General features: G+C 51.7%; 1 protein-coding gene across 6 annotated transcripts in view; it reads right to left on the reverse strand.

Annotated features, from left to right (window-relative positions):
• Positions 1-21,072, reverse strand: part of ZC3H4 (zinc finger CCCH-type containing 4) — a 38,439-nt gene extending 17,367 nt beyond the window's left edge. For 2 of the 6 annotated variants that reach the window (XM_055551425.1, XM_055551423.1), the window contains exons 1-8: positions 20,660-21,071; positions 20,369-20,531; positions 5,649-5,868; positions 5,254-5,364; positions 2,789-3,011; positions 1,332-1,486; positions 579-675; positions 324-463 (exon numbers count right to left, since the gene is read on the reverse strand). In XM_055551425.1, coding sequence (XP_055407400.1) covers positions 324-463; positions 579-675; positions 1,332-1,486; positions 2,789-3,011; positions 5,254-5,364; positions 5,649-5,868; positions 20,369-20,526 — 1,104 coding nt within the window. In that variant the 5' untranslated portion in view covers positions 20,527-20,531; positions 20,660-21,071. Of the gene's footprint in view, positions 1-323; positions 464-578; positions 676-1,331; positions 1,487-2,788; positions 3,012-5,253; positions 5,365-5,648; positions 5,869-18,861; positions 18,924-20,082; positions 20,205-20,368; positions 20,532-20,659 lie in introns of those variants that run through there. The other 4 variants (XM_055551429.1, XM_055551427.1, XM_055551426.1 and 1 more) reach the window with 4 other exon arrangements.
• Between the last annotated feature and the right edge of the window lie 1,547 nt (positions 21,073-22,619).

The following is a 22,619-nucleotide window of genomic DNA, read 5'->3' on the forward strand; positions in this document are numbered from 1 at the left end:
GGTTAGAGCCCCGCTGCTCGGAGCTGAGGATGCACATGCCACACACCAGCAGGAACACATCTGCTCCGAGGCAGCGCCTTCCTGGAGAACTCAGAGAGCAGGTGACTGCAGGTGCTACAAAGATGTGGCTTTAAAAACAGAGGGTCTCCCCCGAAGAGCATCACCCAGGAGAGCTGATTAGTGCTGAGAGGCTCCCCCCTGGGAACGGCTGATGGGAGCAAGGGGTTGGGATCAGCCTCAGAAGACAACTCATTTTAAGAAAAAAAAATTTCAAGAAGGAGCCTTGAGTAAGAGCATCACAAGGGGACGGAGGGCCAACTTACGCCCATGTCGTCGTCATAGAAGTCTTCGTCGTCGTTCATCCCGCCCTTGTTCATCCCACCTCGGCTGCCTCCTCGACCGCGGCCCCGGCCCATCCCTTTCCCTCGACCTCGGGAACCCCGGCCGCGGCCTCGACTTAACCCTGCAGAGGAGAGAGACGGCGTCCGTCCGCAGACTCTGCCCAGGACCTGAGTCCCGCAGCTGCCGCGGGAGCCCCTGCCCTCCCTGCCGCCTCACCCCTCGGGGCGCCTGCCCACCTCGCCCTCGGCCGTCCTTGGACCGGCGGTACTGGCTCAGCTCCTTGGAGTAGTCATCGTAGTCCTCGTCTCCCATCGGCTCCTCACTCTCTCCATACTGGAGCCCGAGAGGAGGAAAGCAAGGACGCATCATTCGGGGAACAGGGAACCGTGTCCTGAACTATATATGCCACCTCCTTCGGCCTTTTTGTACGCTTGGGACACCACCAGGCTGGGGAAGGGCCAGTGAGCGGCCCCGGGACTCCCACCTGCACCCCTCTTCACCCACCCCAGCCTGGGCAGCGTCTGGGTCCTAGTCCTTTCCCTGAGGTCTGTACGCTCAGGACTCCCAGCCCCTGTCACTCCCAGCTCCCAGGGGACAGCGGTGCAGCTGGAACAAGCAGCAGCGTGGCCAGACCTCGGGCAGGGACAGAACGTGAGTATGGCAGCTCTCCTGTGTGTGCAGGGGGTGAGTAAACAGATGACTACAAAGGCCTCGAAAGCACCCTGGGGAACCCTTTCTTCAGGGACGGGGAATGGAGGCGCCAAGAGAAAGGAGCGGCTGAGGATGTTCTGACAGCTCAGCCCTGGGAACCTTTTCAGTTCTGAACCTCAGGAAGGTTCTCTCTATTCAAACAACAAAGGAACATTTGGAAACACAGAAAGAAACCTGCCATCTGATGCCTTCTTCCCAGCAGTCTCAGGGACCGCCTTCAACACAGCCTGCGCCCACCAGCCACGCTCCCCCCGCCCCCGAGCTGGAGAAAGCCTTACGTCCATCTCCTCCTCGTAGAAGTCCTCTTCGTCCTCCGGGTGGTCTCCTCCCACGGAGCCTCTGCCCCTGCCTCGGCTGCCCCTGCCCATGCCTCGGCCTCGAGAGCCTCCGCGGCTGCCTCGGCCTCGGTAGCCCCTGCCTCGGCCCCGGCTGCCTGCATGATGATGAGACAGTGAGCAAGGGAGACGTCAACCCCCGTCCGCCCGAGGTCAATCACTTCCTCCTCCTCCTCCAAGAAGCCTTCCCAGCTGCTCTGGGCTGACACAGTCCCTGGGCCTCTGGACAGGGCTGGCTCAGCGCCATGGACACACAGCTGCTGCACGCTCCCCACACGACCCTGACTGCTGCACTTTCCCACACGAGGGCACCAGGCACATGGGGCCACCGAGCACCCAACACGGGGCTGACCAAACTACGAGGCTGTGACACAACACCTCCTGCCCTCTCCTGCGTGAAGTGATTTTCAGGAAATGTTTACGGTTTTAAATGAAAGAAAAAAAGAAAATGCTGGAACTATAAAGTGCACAGTGAATTTCAAAGACTTAGTTAAAAGAGAGCAAGAGAGAGATAATATATATTTATAAAAAAATCACATCTATTTTGATTACATGTTGAAATAAGATTTAGAATATATAAGCATCATAAAATGTGTTCTTAAAATTATTTCGTATGCTTTATGTTTTTAATGTGACCACTAGAAAATTTGTAATTCAACAGTGGCTTGCACTGTATTTCTGTTGGACAGGCCAGTTCAGCATCTCCCCAAAGAACGGGGCCTATCTACAAAGAAGTGCAAGAAAGACTGCTGAATGACCAGCCACTTAAACAAGCAGCGCTAAGAACCGCTGAACTGGAAAGTTCTAGAAGCCCTCTGGGGCTGGGAAATATGACTGGCAGATGGTTCTGAGAGGTCAGGCTGTGTCTCTGGTGCGCGGCCCTCCCCCATCCTCCTAACTGCCACAGTTCAAGGTTCAGAGGTGTGGCAGTCCCGTGGGCTGCAGTCACACCTTGTCAGGTGACGGGAGACAGGCGTCAGCCCGTGACCCTCCCAAGCTGTGTGAAAAGCTGTCCATCTCTTCAGAACTGACCAGGAAATGAATTTAAAGAACAACGCTTCAGAGGATTCCCCAGGGGTCCAGTAGTTGGTTAGCACTCAGCACTTTCACTGCCAGGCCTGGGTTCGATCCCTGGGAGGGGAGGCCCCCCTCCAAAAGCAACCTGAGCCACAAGAGCCCTCTCCTTGCCTCATGCCGGCCTGGCTCCCTCCCAGCCACAGCCTCAGCACAGACCCTCTACTCTGGGGGCAGAGCCCGTCTCTGGTGCTCGCGGGCAGCTCCCCGCCCAGCCCCAGCTATGCTCATCTCAGCCCTGAACAACAGTCCTCCTCTGGTCCCAGACCTGAGGCTGCGCGGCACGGGGTCCAGCCCAGCAGGCCAGGGGAAGCGGCAGGTCTCACCTCGGCCCCGGCTGCTGCCCTCCTTGGCGCGCCGGTACTGGTTCAGCTCTTTGGTGAAGTCGTCGTAGTCGTCCTTGCCCATGTCCTCCTCCTCGTCCCCCTCATACTCCCCGTACTGCTCGTTCTCATAGTCGTCATACATGCCGTAGCCTTTGCTGTCCATCTTGGAGTAGGACTTCTTGGGCAGGGGCGTGGTGTGAGACGGAGGGTACTGCTGGTGGGACTGACGGGGAGAGGACATGAGTCCCGGGGCCTCCGGTTCGGACCGCCAAGACCCCCACTGTCCCCCAAACTGGCATGTCTGTGTGGGCGTCCCTGCTGGCCCTGGGGTGAGGCCAGCCCCGAGCCACGCTGGGTCCTGGCTTCCACCTGAATGAGAGCTGGGCTGTGGGCCCAGGTGCCTCTGCTCTTCAGAAAGAGCCACATTTGTAAAGACAGCTGAGAAACAGAGGCCCCATGACCCGTGAAGAACGAGTGGGAAAAGAAGGGCGTATTTCCCAGGGATCTAGAATAATCTCATTTGGGGAGGGGGCTTGCTAGGCAAGAGGGACACTCTCTAGTCAGAAATCTCCTGGGACCTTGGAATTCAATTAATGACTGCTTGGGACCCAAACTAGTGACTTCCCTGGTAGCTCAGTTGGTAAAGAATCTGCCAGCAATGCAGGAGACCTGGATTCGATCCCTGGGTTGGGAAGATCCCCTGGAGAAGGGAATGGCTACCCACTCCAGTATTCTTGCCTGGAGAATTCCATGGACAGAGGAGCCTGGCAGGGTATAGTCCATGTGGTCACAGAGTCAAACACAGCTGAGCGACTTTCACTTTGACTTTTGGGGCCCAGGCTAGAAAACCATTTAAAATGATGCTTTCCGACTGTGCTAGTTCCAACAGATACTGGATGAAGTTTAAAAACATAGCACAAATGGAGGCCACCAAGGTGTCCTTAAGTAGGTAAAACAGGTAAGCAAACTGTGGTACATTCAGATGGAGTATCCAACTCCAGTGGAGTATCCAACAATGAAAAGACACGGAAGGACCATAAAGGCATCCTGTGAAGTGAAAGAAGTCAATCTGGAAAAGCTGCATACGAGTCCAATTACATGACTTTCTGGAACTGGCAAAACTACAGCAACAGTAAAAAGACTGGTGAGTGTGAGGGGCCTGCAGAGAGGGACTTCAAGGGCATTCAAACTACTTTATGACAGTCTACGGTGACTACGTAACAGGATACCCCAGTGGTGGCTAAACAATTACGACAAATGGACCACGCTGATCTAAGACATGAAAACCAGGGGAGGCGGGTGGGGTGGGAAGGGGAGGGGACTGGCCAACTCCACGCTGATCTAAGACATGAAAACCAGGGGAGGTGGGTGGGGTGGGGAGGGGAGGGGACTGGCCAACTCCACGCTGATCTAAGACATGAAAACCAGGGGAGGCGAGGGGACTGGCCAACTCCACGCTGATCTAAGACATGAAAACCAGGGGAGGCGGGTGGGGTGGGGAGGGGAGGGGACTGGCCAACTCCTCAATTTTCTCTAAACCTAAAACCGCTCTAAGAACAACAAGGTCCTACTGTATAACACAGGAAACTCTATTCAACATCCTGTGACAAACCATAAGGGAAAAGAATACGAAAAGAATCTAATATGTGTGTAACTGAGTCACTCTGCTGCACAGCAGAAATTAACACACTGTAAATCAACCATATTCAGCAAAATTTTAAAAACTAAAACGGCTCTAAAAGTGGATCTTAAAAATGCCTTAACCCCTAGTTCCCAATCAAAGCTTGTGGTGTTCCCTGGATTCCCTGCCGCCCTCAAGTTTAAAGTCTGAACCTACGTGAGTAGATTAACATCAGTTCGAATATCTACAATATCTGCTATGATGGGTGATGCTGAACACCGGATACTTTTAAGAATTTAAATTTTTTTTTTTCAATAAAAACCTTAAATATCTATGCTGATTCATCTCTTACTGGTTTTGCCAGGGGAAAACAATACACAAACTGGGCAAATAATTTAAATTTATGCTTAAGCTCAGTGCTATATAACTTCAGACCCCACAACATCTGAGGTGATTTATTCCCATAACCATTTCACTCTCTTGCCCATTTTCTACAAAAGGTCATTTCAGAATAGTTAAAGTCAGCTCTGACAGGGACAAATCAACATCTTTCTCAGGGACAGGGGACAGACACGATGAGTCCTGCCAAGGCCACTGCAGAGGTGGCCTAGAGAAGCACCGACTGGACTCAACCTGGCTCCTGCCCCGGGAGCCTCAGCCTGGCTGAAGTGCTCGAAGTCTCAGTGTCCTCACCTAGAAAGCGGGGGATAAAACCAACACCTAATCCTGCGGAATTAAAACCCGTGTACAGGGCCACGCAAGAGTGCCCAGCACAGCACCGGTGCTCAGGAAATGTGGGTGATCTCATGACTCCAGCTCAGGCCCTGGGGCAGCGGGCACTCACCGGCGCGTAGGGGGGGCTGTACTCTCGGTATTTGCGGTGCCCCTTCTCGCTGGGGCTGAAGTCCGAGTCGTCGGAGAAGTCCGAGAAGTCATCGCTGGAGGAAGCGTGGCGCTACAGAGACAGGGCAGAAGGTCAGGGCTCCGGCGGCGGCGGGCAAGCCACGTGCCCGGCCGCTACAGGGTGCCAGCCAGGCTGCGCGTGGAAGGCCTCACCTAGGGGCATCTAGCAGCAATGGAGCATGAGCTACCACTCTTCAAAAAAGGTCTTTAAACAGTTTGGGGAAAGGAAAACCAGCCTGATTAAGAGTGCCCTCTGGCCTGACGAGCTGAGCTTGGGCCCCGGGGCACTAGGCCAGGCTGGGCGCCAGCAGGCCCAGCGCACCGTCCGACACCTACTTTATGCTTGGATTTCCTCCTCTTCTTGGACCTCCTCTTCTCCTTCTCCCGCTCTTTCTTGCGCTTCCGCTTCAGCCTCCGGTGAGACTTCTCCTCGTCCGAGTCACTGTGGTGCTTCTCCCCCTTCTCCTTCCGGCTCCTCTCGGGGCCTCCAGAGGTGTCCTGCGTCTCCTCAGCTCCGTCATCTTCCAGCTCGCCTTCTTCCAACTCACCATCTTCCCTGCGAACCAACCCCATGGCTGAGTGAGCACAGGGTCTGAGGAGGGCCCGGGGTCTGTGGGCCAGCAGGGCCCAGGACTGAGGGCACGAGGCCTGCCTCCTGCCCCACCCCGTAGCCCCCCGCCCCGACGCCGTTCTCTACTGTCTGTTGAGGCGGAGGACGGGGGCCCCGTGGAGAACAGGCTTGGGTCCCTGGGTCTCAGGCCTGCCCTGCTCCATCGGCTGCTCGGCTCTGGGCCAGAGGTGAAGAGCTGGGCGGCAGGGGAGAGGGTCCCAGACCCCTCCCTGGGGTCCCCGCATGACAGGGGCAGCAGTGCCCACAGAAGGGCCCCCCAGCCTGCCGCTGGCCCCTTGTTTCCCACCTGGCTCGCCTTACCCACAGCAGCCCCCGGCTCCCTGTCCTACGACTTTCTGTTGAATCCCCTACATGTCACCCCAATCTCCAGCACTTTAAGAAACAACCCTCCGCTTGGGACAGATGCTGCCGACAGGACTTTCTGAACATCTAAATATCTATGGGGTGGGGTGGGGGGGTGAAGGGATAAATCAGGTTAAGAAAAGGAGCAGCTGAAAAAAGAATCCAGTTTTTGGAGCCAAACCCACAGACACAGTTCTCACAAATGCAGAAGCTGGTTTAAAAAAAATAAACAAGTGTAAAAAAAAGTCCAAATCTCTCGAAGTTCATCATGCATGACTATTGCCAAGTATGTGTGAGAGCACATAATACTCCATTAACTAAGACCCACAGAGAGAATGAAAAGATAAAAAAGAGTAGCATGACAGGCCCAGGACCTAAAAGGCTAACCCCAAAAGGAACTAATCTCGGCAGAAAAGGCCCCTGGTGTTCAGAAGGGACCAGCTCAGTGTGGGAACAAGCTCATCAAGGGGGCTCAGCCCCTGGAGCCTCAAAGGTTCTAAGGGGCTTTGTGGAGAAACAACGGCTGACCTCTCAGGATCCTCCAGGGCTTTTTCACACGCAAGGCTCCCTTTGGGCACCTCTGTGCTGCCCGCCTCACCACCCATCAAGGGGACCCTCCCATTAATTCTCACTCTCAATTCAAAGGAGTCGGGGCGGCTTAAAACCCAAGTGGTCCAGGCCAACAGTTACTCCGTCAGCAGAGACTGAAGGTAGTTCTCAAACACAGAATGCAGAACCAAAAAATTCCTATTGATGTTTCAACAATAGAGTGAGGTGACCCCGGAACCCGCCCGGCGGTCCTGGGCCAGCCGTGCAGGAAGAGTCAAGGCTGGAGAAGGCCGCATTCCTGACAAGTGAGCCACCTCCTGGCTTGGGTGTGGCCCACACGAGAGTTGCTCCATGGGAGCAAAGCTCTCCTGGGAAGAGGCGACTCTGCTGGAATGGCCTCACCCACAGTAAAGGCGCCACCTGACTGGGGAAACTGGTTCTGGCGAGCTCTGAGCTGAGGGGGAAGCTGTTATTCAGGGGCATGGCAAACTTCCCGCAGAGACCTGGAGTCCTGCAGGACACGGAGAGAGCAAACCCATCCCTGCTGAGAACTTGGCTGGGCGGGCCAGGTCACCAAACCTCAGCAGAAAAGAACAGGGACAGACAGGACTAGACAGACAGACGCTACGGGACTAGGGAAGGCCCACAGACAGACTGGAGAGGAAGGGGTTGGTGCTCTGTGAAGAAAAGCTAAAAGGAAAGCAAAAGCACCACTCTCCACACTTTAGTCAGGAAAGGGAAAAGTTAAATAAGCACCCAGAACCACAGGGCAGAAGGGAGGGAACCTGGGAAGACAGGGAACTGTCTGGGGGCCCAGAAGCCTGGATGAGAAGTCAAAGGTCGCAAAGAGCAAAAGGCCCTCCTGGAGCCAGGAAAGGCCTGTCAGAGCGCAAGGGACGGTGGGACATCGTCAACCCTCTCGTTTTCAAACCGAAGGAACAAACCGAAGGGATGGCAGGTGAAAGGGCGTGTTGAGGCCAGACAGACAAGTGACATGGAAAAAGTCAGAAACTGGTTCTTAGCTCCCCACTCTTCCCTTGTTTGGTGAGGATAGAAAGGGAAGCAGGAGCAACTCCCTGACCGCCTCCTCCGACGCCACGCACGCTGAGCATCTTCTCTGTGCTGGGTCTCAGCAAGCCCAGTTCTATGCTGCCCTTGCAGGAAAAGGTACAAATGACAAGAAGCCAAGTCCATAGGGCAGGGGAGCTGAGCCCTCTGGGATACAGGACCAGCAGCTGAGCCGGAGGGGCTGGCCCCTGCAGATACTCCTCCACCCCTACGCTCGTGGACAAGGACGCCCAGGCACAGCGGGCGCCAAGTCCTGCCCGGGGTCAGCTGAGACCTCCACCTGCATCCCGCTGTCACACACACCTCACACTCGCCGGGGGGCAAAGACCAGCCCAGCAACTCCAAGAGCTTCAACCACCTTCAAGAGAGACTCCACAATAATGCCTTTTCATTCCACAGGCTTTATCCAAGGCCGGGAATTCCAGCATTCAAATCCACTCTACAAAGACTTCTTTTCGCCAAAGACAGCTTCTCCGTATCATCTCTATTAACAGCCCCAGGCAGATCTACAACTTTTTACAAACTGGGGAGTAAATACTTGAAACTCTGTTCCCTGGGAGCTGATGCAAAACAAATAACATTAAAAAAAAAAATTTCCTGGTCATTTCTGAAGGGGGAACAGGATACTAGAGGAGGTGTGGAAATGAATGCAGACACCTGACTGCCCACTACTCTTTCTCTCCACTCTCTGGCCACACTGTGCTCTCCAGCTTTTCCAAGGACTGGGCTCATCTCTGGTCACCTGAGGGGGTGCCCTGGATAACACTGAGATTCCCAGCTAAATGTCCTGCATGAATACAGGGCCTATTTTCTTCTATACCAGAAGGGAAAAAAAGAGGGGGGGGGATCAAACCAACTGGGATGGAGGCAGAAATTCTGTGGGCCACTGACACGCACAAGGGCTGCCTCCACAAAACAGCAACGCGGTTTAAGTGGTGCCACTTAACAGACTGCCAGCAAAATCCGTGTCAGAGTGGCATTAAATACCGAGGGAGCATGCTTAATAGACTGTGACATAATCCCCCAAGCAGAGTGGGGGGAGCCCCACTGCGCTAATCATTTCAATCTAGACGTGCCAAACCCTCTTGAGACAAGCACGCAGGAGAAAGCCTGAAGCATCGGCCTGGGCAGCGGCTGCTTGATTTCCAGGGCCTGGGCTGGCAACACGCTGGGACGGCTGCACAACGGCCAGCCCGCCAGAGCCACTGGGGACCAGCAATCAACCACACTGGGAGACCAACTTGGGATGGGCACCGGGGGGAAAACAGGCCAAATCCCCACGTAGGGTCAGTTCTGCCTGGTGCCTCTTGGACTGAGCATCCAGGACATTTAGGTTTCCCCTTGCAGAGCTGGTGATGGCCAATTCCTCTTTTTGGGTCAAAGAAGAGATCTGGGTGCCCATTCTAAGGAATGCCTACCAGGCCAACTCCACAGGTTCACCACACATCATGGGCTTGGCAAAAACAGTAAAGAAACCTCACGCTTCCAAGGAGGCTGGCCTCACCCCCCCCCACCCCCCCACCCCCGCCAGTCTACAGAGTGGGCATCCTGCTTCCTTCTGCAGATCAAGTAACTTGGCCAGCTCTGAGTCTTCCCTAGAGTGTGCTCTGGTATGGAATCTGAGCCTTGGTTTTCTCACCTGCAGAATGGAGTAAGTGTAGCACCCCCCTCAGGGGGTTGTGAGGATTAAACGAGATAACATGTATGAAACCCCTGATGTCCCTCTCCGGCAGGCAAAGAGTAAGTACTAGACACATAGTAACGATTGGTATTAAGAACCACAGCAGGAGCACCTCCATGGGGACTAACTATCCTAAACAGTTGCCAATCCTTATATGAAAGCACTTTCTCTCTGCAGAAGCCACAGCCAACTCCCCTCAGGGACAGCACTGGCCAGCAAGCTCCTGCTTTCTTTGGTCTGCGCATGTCTACGCATGCGCCATCCTCTGACGATGACACGGACAGGTCGACACCTCCCCTTCCTCAGCTCTCATCTGGGGGTCCAACAAAGTAACCAAGTGGAGGACCAGGCGGAAGAGGCAGCGCTGAGTCCCGGGAAAAGGGAACAAAGGTCCCCGACAGAAATGAGGTTTGGAAACACGGACATCCTCTAGATGAGAAAGCTGGATGCAAGCTTAGAGGGGCCTGGGTTTATGCATTGACCTGATTTATGAGAGAGAGGGGCAGGGGAAGAGACGGGCACAGAACAATAAAGATGAAAACCCATGGGAGCAGTGGCTATTACCTGAAGATCATGAGAGCCCTTGACAAGAGGCGGCTAGGTTAATGTGAAGGTCAGGGTCATGATCATTAACTGCCCAAACTCTCAACAAAGTGCCTGGGTAGGCTCTGAATGACCCATTAACTAGGGACAAAATTACAAAAATTACGAGGAGGCTCCGCCTCTTCAAATGTTTAACGACAGGCCTAAATGCAGATGTCCGGGATCCCCAAGTCTGACCCGGGGGGACAGTCGGTTACTAAGAGCAAAGGCATGGAGCCTTTTTCCTTTACAAAACTGACTCAGGGCGCCTGCCTGAGGAAGGCCCCCAGAGACCTTCCCTCGATTTAGGCCATGGTGAAGCAGCTACAGGGAGGGGAGCCTCACTGAGGCATTTTCAGAGGCTGGAAATTCTGGAAATAAACCTCTGGGTCTTGCACGTGTTTTTCAGTGTCCTTACTACCTAGGTTCATCAACCACAAATCAGGAGCAAATAAGCACTGGGTTTGCCTGGCCCTCAACATTCTCAGGAGTGGTCATAACTGGCTCTGTGATGTCACAGCATTTCCATGGCAACAGGGCCACATCACAGACCCCACCCAAGCAGAAGCACCAACCAGCCCTGGGAGATGAGAAACCCGAGCCACACCCTGAACCCCTCACTTCTCAACAGAAGTGAGACAGCCCGCCCAGTGCTAGGACCCTGCCAGAAACACACCAACAAGTCAACGTGGGGGAAACTGGAGAACTCTTGAGTCCAGACTGGGTATCTGAGATACTACGTAATTACTGTTAATTTTGTTAGGCATGGTTAAAGTTTTGTAGTTATGTTAAAAAAAAAAATTAAGTTAAAGATTCATACTGAAGAATGTATGGGTGAAATGAGATGAAACCTGGGATGTGCTTCAAAATACTCAAGGGGGACGGGGAAGGTAGTGAGATGAACCAAAACTGGCAAAATGATGTTTAGAATTGTTGAAACTGGTGACAGGTACATGGCAGTCTATGATATTATTTCCTTGTCTCTTAAATACTGGTTTGTTAGAAAATGTCCCTAAGAAAACATGAACAGATTAAAAAAGATGCCCTGGGTGAGGACAACCTCTCAGTCAAGTGAACAGAGCTCATCAAGGTCCTCAAGACGTTCTTTCCCCCCAGCAAAGAGCTGGAGTTCAAGGGAGGGCCTCCATCAGCCCTCACCTCTGGGCGGTGGTTTCCCCAACTACAAAACCTCCCTGGGCACCCCAGGGCCTCATAAAGTCCAAGAGCCATAGGAACTATTCATGACTAACATCCTGCAGCAGTGATTTCCATGCCAAGTACCACACTGCTGAGCTCTGCAACCTGTCACCGAAACCCATGAACAAACATATGCAGTAGTGACTCAGTATCCCCATTTTACAGACAAGTAAACTGAGGCTCAGAGATGGGAAGAAATATGCCCACAGGGTCACAGCAGGAAGAAGCAGAACGGGAATCCAAGTTCAGGACTTTCTGACTCCATGGCCAGCTCTTAACCTCAACCCTTGAGACAATTAGAAATTATCCAAAAGAGAGTAATTTACTATACAGACCAACTAACCAAACAACTGCCACCCTGAAGTTTAAACTTGAGTTGGAAAAAAATAACACATAGGTGCAGAAAACAGATCAAATCAAATAGTACTGCAAAAAATGCCAAAGGGAGGCCCTAAGACACCAAACAAGCTCCTTCAACACTCTGCCCTGTTTCAATTGCAAAGCGAAGGCAGTAAAGGAACCTCTGAGATGGACGTATTAATACATCTTCCTGGGAAGAATCCCCCGAAACTATGTAAATCAAGGATTTAGCATCAACCTGGCCCAAAATACAGGCTCAGGAGTAAATCTATCAACATGAAAAGACACTATAAGCCCATCCCCCCAGGCCATCCCACATCAAACAAACGGAACTGGGACATTCAAAAATATGACCCAAAGAATCTGGATAGTTTAGGGAATAAGAGGTACTCAGAAAGGTCCAAGAAATCTTAGCAAAAAAACAGGATTTATCCCAACAGGGGCAGAAAGCAACATTAATCCAAGGAAAGAAAACTCCAAAGTCCTCTAGAAGGACTGCTTCATCCTCAAGTGTGTGGCATCCACAAACCTCTGAAGCAGAACATTGCTGTAGAGCTGAAAACAAGCTGAGCAAGCAAAAACCCAGCCTCCTGGAAGCATCTGAGTCAAAAGTATCCTTTTCTTGGCTTGAATAGCTATTCTCCTACTCCCACTCGCTCTGAAAACAGTCTTCTTGATAAAAGCATCTCTCTGATTCAAGTTTTTCCTGTCAGATGAACCTCTGAAATATGCTTCTTTCTAGCCACCTTCTCAGGCCAACCACGCTTTGGATTGCTTAAAGCTGGAAAGATGCTGGCTGTCATCCAGAGAGAGCCGATTCCTGTTATTCCAGAAAGGAAAGCTGAATCACAATACCTGTGAACTAAGACTTCTTGTTGATAATTTTTTTCAAAGGAATCAATTTGATTCCATTTAGCCAAGACAACATATTAATATTTTCCTCTTACAAGAGATCTGGCTTAGGATGCCCAGATTTCTTGTTCATATACACAATTCTCTGCTTACAATTATTTGTTAACTTCTGGTCAACTGTGGGCTCTGAGAGGGCAGAGAAGAGACTAATAGTCATCCCTGGGTTTCCAAGGGCTCAGAACAGGGCCAGGTATAGATGGGGTGGGTGCTTGGGATTCCGTCCACACAAACAGGCATCCATCTCAGCCATCCACACCCTCTGTCAATTTCATCAGCACAGTCATTGGACTATTTCCCAGGAAGCAACCTGGATCACTTAAAACTCTGTAATCAACAGGTCACTGAGGGGTGACCTCTGATTGCAAACTCATTCACCAAGGTGTTTGGTGAGGGCTTCCAGAGAGGCCAGAGGGTAAAGGACAGGAGCCCCTAGGTGACTGCTACATCAACCCAGCAGATAACAGCAGCTGCCAGTCAGTCGCCTCGGGGCTGCAGCCAGGGCCCCGCCTCGGCTGCGGAAAGGCTGTGCTTCCGGGGGACTGCTCTGGTGTCCTGAGCGACGGCAGGGCCTGGAATCCCAAGGAAACCTAAGCCCTAGTGTCTGTTAGGAAAATGCAGAAGGCAATAATCCAAGCCACCTGCAGCGGACGTTCAGCCAAATGACACTTGCGCCTGGGCCCAGGCTCCCTTGGGTCGGGCCACGGCAGGGATGGGTTAGCTGCCATCCGCGTTCACGCTGGATTTCAAGAGGGCTCCAGTTACTCCTAATGAATGAAAATCCCTTTGCTTCAAAAGGTTCAAAAGCCGGGGTATGGAACACAGCAGTGATGGAACCCTCAGCAAGTCAGAGAGGGGCAGGAGTACAGAGGACTCCCTCAACAACTTTAAAGTTCCTTCTCACTCCCCACCCCCACTCAAAAATAAGCAACAGTGGCTGATGTGCAAGCCCTCCAGGCACTAGGCCCACAACCAGTGCAGAGGCCAGCAAACTTTTTCTTACAGAGCAAAGGAGTAAACGCTTCAGGCTTTGCAAGTCATACAGTCTACGTCCCAATTACTCCGCTGTTTAGTGCAAAAGCAGCCACCACGGAGATAAAGGAACGCTTCAACAAAACTCAACAAACTTGCACAAAACCACATTTAACCTTCGCAGTACTCTGCTTCTTCTATCCTCTTTATTTTTTTTCCCTCAAATACAGGAGGCAAATCAATAAATGAACTTCATATTCCACTAAAGCCTGCCTGCTGCAGTTTGAAAAATACTGTACCAGGTCCAGGTTGGCCTCTGGGCACAGAGCTCAGGTCTCGGTATAGGCTGCCCAGGTTCTAACTGCCTCCACACCCAACAGCTCTCTGACCTTGAAAAAGCCTGCTTCATCTGTGTTTCGGTTTCTCAGCATAAGGTTGAAGTAGGAGAGGCACTCAGCAGGCAGGGGCAGGTAACCTTTGACCTTCACATAACAATGCCCAAGAGGTATCCTCATACCTTTGGGAAGGCCAGGAAACTGCCTTAGGAGTTGAGCAATTTGCAAGGTATAATCAGACTGCCTGACTCCCACGGCCACCGCCAGCCCCCACTTCCCACCGTCTCCACCAGAACAGGGCCAGCCTGGTGTGGAGGGAGTAGGCAGCATCCAGGCTCCACGGAGCTTCATGGCTCCGGAGTCGGGTTTCTGGGACCCCTCAACAGGGACAAAGGATCCAGCTTGAAATTCAGCTAGCTGCCGAGCCAAGGTTTCTCTAATGGCTCTGCCTGGGATCTAGCCATTTAGCCTAACCTGACAATTCATTCCCAAGGCATCCACTCTGCAGCCGGTACCAGGAGCTGCAGTCGCAGCAGCCATGGTTCACCGTGGCCAGAAGCCACAGAAGGCAGGGCAGACACGAGAAGGTAACATGAGGCCTGCTAAAAAGGCAGTGTCAACCTTTGCCCAACTCTAAATAAAGTCCTGAGGAGAGACGGACTCCTTGAACACTGCGAGTGAACACTGTTCTGCTCCAAGAAAAGCACGGGACAAGCCTGGCTGATAAATGAATAGAGCCTGAACTGACTCGGCCAAATCTCCCACCGGGGTGGGAGAACCTTGGAGCTGGGGCAGGCCTTGCCTGTTTTTCTCAGAGACTCTGGTGAGGGTGAAGGACTTGCTTAGGGGCATGTGACTAGTTAGCAGTGGGTGAGCTGCCAGAGCCCTCTCGATCCCTTGCTCTTAGGAGGCTGGCCAAAGTTGTAGCCTTAACTCAGACCTGAACTGCAAAAGATGAATAGGGGGAAGTAGCCAGTATGAGCTCAATTCAAGAATACTGGGGTGAGAAGCCATTCCCTTCTCCAGGGGATCTTCCTGACCCAGGCAGGGATCAAACCTAGATCTCTTGCGTAGCAGGCAGATTCCTTACTGTCTAAGTCACCAGAGAAGCCCATGTCTGTTTTAGCATCTTATAATAATGACACTGAGCAAGTAAGAAATGCTTTTTAAGATTGCTCCCACCCGGGTGCAACCCTAATGGGCTCCTTGCAATTTTAATGAGCTGACCATAAAGAAACCTAAGAGGTAAGAAACTGACTTCCTTCAAAGACACAGACGTTACTCTACTTCTGTTTACACACCAGAGGGTATATTCTATTTAGAGTTCTTCTCTAGCAGGGACAGCAGGAAGATAAAGAAGCCAAGATTCTCTGAATGCCAGGCATTGTGTGGGTGTCCTACATATGCCCATCTGACCACAATGCCCCTGAGGGGAGGGCACTATCCTCAGTGCCCACTGCACACAAGCTTATCCGTCTCCAAACCCACGCTGTTCCTTCACATCCTGTCGCCACCTCCAATGTTCAGAAGATGTCACCACTTGCCTTACAAACAGCGAGCTGAGTCACCAGTTCACACAGATGAGAAGTAACAAAAACGAGAAAGATCCTCAACCTACAGCCATTTGGACAGCAGACGCAAACTACACTCTGAGCAGAGAGCCGACATACTACTGAAAACGATTCCAATACGGGACCTAACTACATCTACACCAATCCAAAAGCTCATCAACTGATTCAGCGTCAGAAATGTATTAAAAAAAACTGCCCTTGTAACCTCACACTGTTACTAAAGCAAGGTAAAAGCTTTGCACAATGTCTTCAGCACCACATCTTCGTGAACTAACAAAAGTAAACGGTCTGCAGCAAAGACCTGGCCCATAAATCTGGAAGGTCAAATCCATGACACCCAACTTCCAGTTTCACCTTAACTTACCCCAATTAACCTTATATGCCACCCAAACAGCCAAGCCTTTTCCACTCTTTTCACGGGGTTTTGACTCTGAAACGGACCTCAAGCCATGTAACAGGATTCTCTCCACCAGTGAGCAGACTGCTCCTACAGGTCTTTCAATCAGCTTATTAAATACCAACTGCCAGAAATCTCAGAAATCATCCTTTTTTCCTTTTCCCTTCCTACTGTGTCAGTAGTTACGTTACCAAGGAACAGGTGAGCACTGTGCTCAGACACAGCCACTTCAGTTTGTGCTGAATTATTTTCTTCTAACCCCTTAGGCTGGGTTACAATCAGCTGCTCTGGTCCTAGAAGATATGGTCCACAGGGACCAAAACTAGATTCTCTGGAATATGGTCTGACCTGCAGCTACCCACAGAGGCGTGGTAATAGTTTCATTAGCAATTTTCACCACAGAGGCTATTTACTGTAACTGGATCTGGCCTACACGATGGGATGTTCTAGGGACCTGACAACCACAAAAACGTAACATAAGTGAACAAGTAAGGCAACCCTGAGACACCCAATTTTCTCCCATCAGGGAAGGGAAAAGATCAAAGAGAAGAGTGGAGGTGGAGGCCTTATTCAACAAGCCCGATAGGAAACTCTCCACATTCACCAGGATGGGAACATCCAAAGTCAATCAACATCCATCTCTAACCTGCCAGTCAACAGCTGGGAAAGCCTTCATTTCTGCAGGTGCAGAACAAGGTCCCCTTGGGATCAGCCTTCCTGGCTGAGGATAACTCAGAGTGGTGGTTTTCTAAAACAGCAAGCTCTACTTTCAAAAAATTCTGGCTTGTCTGAGACTCAAAAATGTAAACCTTCAGAGCAAATTGAAACCTTATCTGGGAGACAGTTGTAGAAGGTGAATTAGAAAGCCCTTTTGGGGAATCACATTTTTTTTTCTTTTGAAGAGCAAATTTGAGAGGAGTTAAAAAAAAAAAATAAAGGAGTTTATGACCAGAATAACCATGTTTCCATGGTCACAGATGATTTTTGTTTCTACTGGGAGATTTTTTATTTGCTTTCAGATTAAACCTCTCCCCCAGAGAATATAAAAATTTTAAAGATTACAAGTGTGTAAGAGCTGCTGTTAAATCAGAGATTCCGAGTGACACCCTTTTTTTTTTCTTTTTTGCAACATCCATTAATTTGAATTTTAACACTGGTACATCAGTTTGGGGGGAAAAGGTAGTACTGTGACATTTCAAAAACGAAGACTACTGAGATACAGTTTGACATAATGACTGGGGCTTCTTGGATTTGATAGGATTTCTTTGAGAAGGAAAAAACAACAAACCCTTGTGTTGATGTGCCTGAGCGTTTCACACTGTTTGAGGCGATTTTAACATTAATGACCACTAAAAAATTTCACTTAAAAAAGAAATCCAATTTCCTTCACATTTCATTTTAAAAGTAAAATTTAAAAAAAAGCATCCTTCTACACTTGAGTAGCCCTTGACACTTGGTAGGGTCATCTATTAGCATCCAGTTTCTGCTCTTGACTCCTGGAGGAGGAATTTCACAAATGGGAAACTTCAAATAAATGCTCATTTTCAGCTGACCCTATGCACTAGAAAGTGTGTTCAGTTTGTGCTTCAGACATTTTTTTGCAGGAATACTGGACTGTGTGGACTTTTCTTCCTCCCACAAAGGCTTTTACATACCTAAGATCGGCACGGCACTTTAGTTGTGAACATACCAAAAGAAAGAACAAAACAAGTGGCCCACTGAACTGCAGCTTACGTGTTTCCTCATCTAAACGTCAGTCAACTTTTTCCCCTAAGAACGGAAAAAAGGAAACAGGATCTTTGGGAGGGGAAGAGGGCTGTGTGTTAAAAAGTTTTCTCTAACAGAGTAGTATGTCAGGGACCAAAAGTGGGCAAGAGGGAAAATGGAACTTCACCGTGTTTTGTCTTTTAACAGAACTTATGCTTGTAAAACATATCAGAAGGAGTGTTTGGTTATGCAAGTCATTTCTGTTGCTTTTTCTTTGTACATGTAGGAGAGAGGGGACTGGGGGCTGGAGGAAGTGTTCTCTCCACCATGGCTGGGCGTGTAACACGTTTGCATCAACTTTTCACGGTCAGGCATGTGCTTTCGAACAAAGAACAGTGGAGATGGGGAGAGGAGACTGAAGCTTGACACACGTTACAGATTTGGTGCTTAAACAGTACTTTACAAATGACTTGCTTAATTTAAACGTCCATCACCATAAGAGATATGAGAAACTAGGATCTACTTGAACCACAATCTTTTGGGTCGGTTGGGAAAAGGGGAGGGAGAACATTAACTTGAACACAAGTATCATAAACCAAATTCAGTAACTTTGTCTCCTACAAACGGATGTGAAGTATCCACTTTCTTCAAACATGAAGCTGGAGACAAAGCAATGGACTGAAATGGCAAGAGGGAGATCAAGGGCTTGGAAACATATGGGCCTCTTAGGCAGGTTTTTGACATGTTACAGTAATGCACCTTTTTTTTTTTTTTTTTTGAGAAAACTGTGTACATCAAATTTAAAAAACTAAACATCGAAAGGATGTGCAAGTCTAAAAGGGCTCAACAGGGTTAGAATCCCGATTTGAACATATAAATTCACTCACTCAAGCATCACTTTGGTCTAAAGGCGAGGAGGAAGGCAGGCAGGAAAGGGACAAAAAGAGGGAGATAATTGAATTACTCAATAAAAGAGGCTACTTACCAGCCCAACCCATTGTAAGACATACACTTCTGACATAAGAGAACTCCTTAGAGGTCGAATAAAGCGTGTAAGCACCTTTGAGTAAAGCACCTGCCCCAAGAGGGGGCCCGGAAACCCAACGTGGGCTTAGCGAACAGACCTTTGCTAATCTGTTTATTTCCTTGAACTGGAGTCAGGCTGCGATGGGCTGCGATTCCCAGGACGATACATTTAATTAGAACAAAACAGAATAAAATAAAAAAAAAAATTTGTAAAAAGCTCACCAAACTGCTGCACTTGTGTCTCTGAATGTGGGTGGCATTTCTTTTAAAAGGCAAAGTATGGTCTGTGAAGGAGAAAGGGAAAAGGGGAGGTGGGAGTGGGGAGAAGGGGCCGTGGTGCCTGGCGGGGGAAAGCCCTAGCTAAGACCCCAGTCTAAGGGAGGGTCCTCTGCGAATCCCCAGCCCCGGGCTGCAACCAGGCAGCCATCTGTCCAGCGCCCTCTTCCCCTCCCCACCCCCACTCCCTCCGAGACTCTCCAGTCGGCTGAAACCCTGCTACCATTTCCAAATCCGCTCTCTATAGCCACCTCTTCCTCTGCCCTACCAGGGAAGAGTGGGCGAACCCCGCACCCCAACCTTCTGCTGGCGCAGGGGAAATGGGGCCCCAACCTCGCGCTGAAACGCGCCGGGCTGGCCCCTTTATCACCCTCCAAAGAAGGGCATGGGGCGAGCCCATTTCGCACTTAATACTGGGGAGGGGGGCGCTCCCTTTCACCACTTGGCAAAGCACAAGGAAACCTCGTTTTTTTTTTTTCCTCCCGGAAGGGATGGCGCCCCGTGATAGCCCGAAAAGGGAGGGAACCCCATGAGAAAGAGGGGACCAACTTCCTCTCCTCTACCAGGCAGGGAAACCAAACCTCAACAGCTTACCCCCCCAACCCCGCGCGCCAATAAACGCCATCACCTACCTACGAAAAGCAGAAGGACCCCTCCCTTTAAAAATAGCTTGGGGAAGGGTCTTCGCCCCCAAAAGAGGCAGGGGCTTCCAAAGGGGCAAAGGATCACACCCCCCCCGCAATTTTTGCCCCCCTAGGGAATAGCTAGGCAACAACTCCCGCCAAAAAGTGTAAAAGAGCCCCAACCAAAAGGACCCCCCCATTAGGATGGAGAAAGAAATGAACGAACCCCCACTTTCTGTCTCCCACGAAAGCTAGGGTACCTCTCCAAGTAGGGCAGGGCACACCTCCCCCAGGAGAAAGGATACTGCCGGGGGCTGGGAGACCCCGCCAACTCCCTAAGAGCGGGGCTCTTGCTCCAGATCCCCCCAAAGGGTCCGGGAGCCCCTCCCCCATTCCCTTCCCCGAAGCCAGGCGACAGGCAGGCGGGCCCGTGGCTGCCAGCTCCGGGCGCAGGGGCAGCCAGGACCCCCGTGGGCTTCCGAAGCACCCCCCCGGCGCCCCCTCCCCAGGGCGGGCGCAGGGGGTCCGGGGGGCGCCTCCTCACCTTCCCCTCAGCATGGCGCCCAAAAAAGACAGAGCGAGAGCGAGGGAGAGCGGGCGAGCGCCGCGAGGGGGGGGAAACGCATGAGGCCAGGAGAGAAAGCAAGCGAGAAAGAGCGAGCGAGCGAGAGACACCCACCGACCCCGCCCTTCCTTCTTCTCCTCCTCCTCCTCCTCCTCCTCCTCCTCCTCCGCGGCCCGGCCCAACATGGCCGCCGCCCCCCTTCCTCCTCCTCCTCCTCCTCTACCTCCCCCCGGGGACGCCGCCCCAGCCGGGCCGGGGGCCTGACCTGTCGTCAGGGAGCGGGAGGCGGTGGAGGAGGTGCGGGGTAGCCAGGCAGGCGTCGGGGGAACACAGAGGAGGCGAAGGCGTTGATGGCGGTGGTGGCGATGGCGGCGGCGGCGACTCTGATGGCGGCGGCGGGGGGGTCCCGGGCGCGGCCTCCATAGTTCCTTTGGGGGGGGGGGAGGGGATGTTAATGCACGAAAAAGGACTGCTTGGGCGTAGCGGGAGGGGCACACTTCAGCTCTTGAGGGCTCCTGATCGGAATGGGTATATATTTTTTCAATTTCGGAATCACCTCTGCGCCGACCTCCGCGTAGGCCGTGCGGCCTAGGCCTCCGCGGGCCGCTCGCCGCCTGCTTACTCCGCAGCCCGCCGCGGGGTCACTCGCTCACGGGCGCGGGGCCCTCATCGGGGCGAGAGGCGCCCCGACACACACACACACACGCACCCCCGCGGGCCCGGGGGTGGGAGACCCGGGGGACACGGACACTGGTGGGTGGTTCGGTGTAATTAGCGCGGGCCGCGCGCGATGGAGCAAGCGAGGGGAAAGGGGAGAAGAGGAGAGCGAGCGAGGGCGGTTAAAAAAAAAAAAAAAGGTTTTAAGGAGAGGAAACGGGCCGCAGAGACGGGCCGACTGTCTGTCTGTCAGCCCGCCTAGGTGCCCCAGCTGCCCGGCCCCCGCCGCTGTCAGAAATTCACACAAAATGGCGGTCCGGCCTGGACGAGCCAGGAGACTGAGGCGGGAGGAAACGCGAGGTGGGAGGGGGAACTGGGAGGCGGAGGCCATGTCACGTGGAGGAGAGAGGCAGAGACAGCTCTTCCGATGAGCAGCGGAAAGAGCCGAAGGGAGAGAGTAAGGCCGAGGCAAGGCGGAAAAAGCCGGAAGGACCTGAGCTGAAATTCGCGAGAGGCGGGAAGAGCCGAAGTTGTCGATGGGGGTGGGGCTAGGGAAAGAATGGGAAGACCCTCGGTGCCGGAAATAGCCGAAGCGAATCGGGACTGGGAAATAACAAGAAACTGAGGTGATCCGGAAAGAACCGAAGGCAGTGTCGAGGGTGAGTGGCAGGGGGCGGAAAGAACCGAGTGATGCCCGGCGGCGGTAATAAGGTTTATAGACCGAAAGAGCTGAAGTGTGGGGCTGGTGAAGCGATTAATGACGAGAGTAAAGACTTTGAGGAATTCGCCCGAGAGCAAGCGAGAAGAACCTAAAATTGCTAGGTTTAAGGGAGGCGGGAAGAGTCGAAAGCCTTAGATGGGAGAATGGGAGAGAAGGAATTCGGGATACGGAGAGATAATAATAACCGAAAGCTGGAGATCGGGTGCCTGGAGTTGTAGGTTTCCGGAGGATGAAGCTGAACAGGCCCGGAGATGACGTCATTAGAGGCCTCTGTCGCTAATGTTATTCTTGGGCGGTGCGGGAGGGCGGGTCTTAGTCATTCTTTGGGAGAATGTAAGAACCTTGAGCTTAGTAGGTAGAAGATCTCAAAAGCTAGACTTGGGAATGCTGAGCGGGTTCCAACAGTATAAAAACGTAAAATCTTTTGACCCTCACAACTCTTATAAGGGGAGCTACCCTTATGCCCCTTTGATGGATGTAGACTGAACCTCAGTATCTAGCTAATTGGCTCGTGGTTATAGGATTAGCCGTAGGGAGCATACCAAATTTTTAATCACAGCTGTCATTCCATTGCTCCCCTGCAAAAATTCTCTTCAGTGCTATTTACAAGAGAGGAGCTTCGTTGGATTCTATTATGACCACCTTGTACAGGTCGAAGTCCTGTGATGGGTGAATGGAACATAGTTTGTTCTTAATAGAGCTTAGAAGCCGATAATGCCACAGGCGAAAGAAACTGGAAGTTAAAGAGTAAATGAAGACTCTTGTTGTACTGGCGGACAAGGTTGTTTGAGCTGAGACAAGAAGAGATAATTCTAGGCAGAGGAAATAGATTCTTTCAGAATCCGACAAAGCAAGGACCAGTTAGATTCCAAGAACAAGAAAAGCCTTGTGGCATTAAGAGAGAATCTGGAGGCAGAGGCTGCCAGATCGCCTGCTATATTAATCTTACTATAAAATTTTAAAATATTGCAAACCAGGTCTGGGCCACAAGATCTTCAGGAGGGTAATTTGCAGTCTCTAGTGGTTCAGAGGGTAAAGCGTCTGCCTGCAATGCAGGTGGACCTGGGTTTGATCACTGAGTCAGGAAGATCCTCTGGAGAAGGAAATGGCAACCCACCCCAGTACCTCTGCCGGAAAA

The sequence above is a fragment of the Bubalus kerabau genome, chromosome 17 (assembly GCF_029407905.1).
Source record: "Bubalus kerabau isolate K-KA32 ecotype Philippines breed swamp buffalo chromosome 17, PCC_UOA_SB_1v2, whole genome shotgun sequence".
NCBI lineage: Eukaryota > Metazoa > Chordata > Mammalia > Artiodactyla > Bovidae > Bubalus > Bubalus kerabau.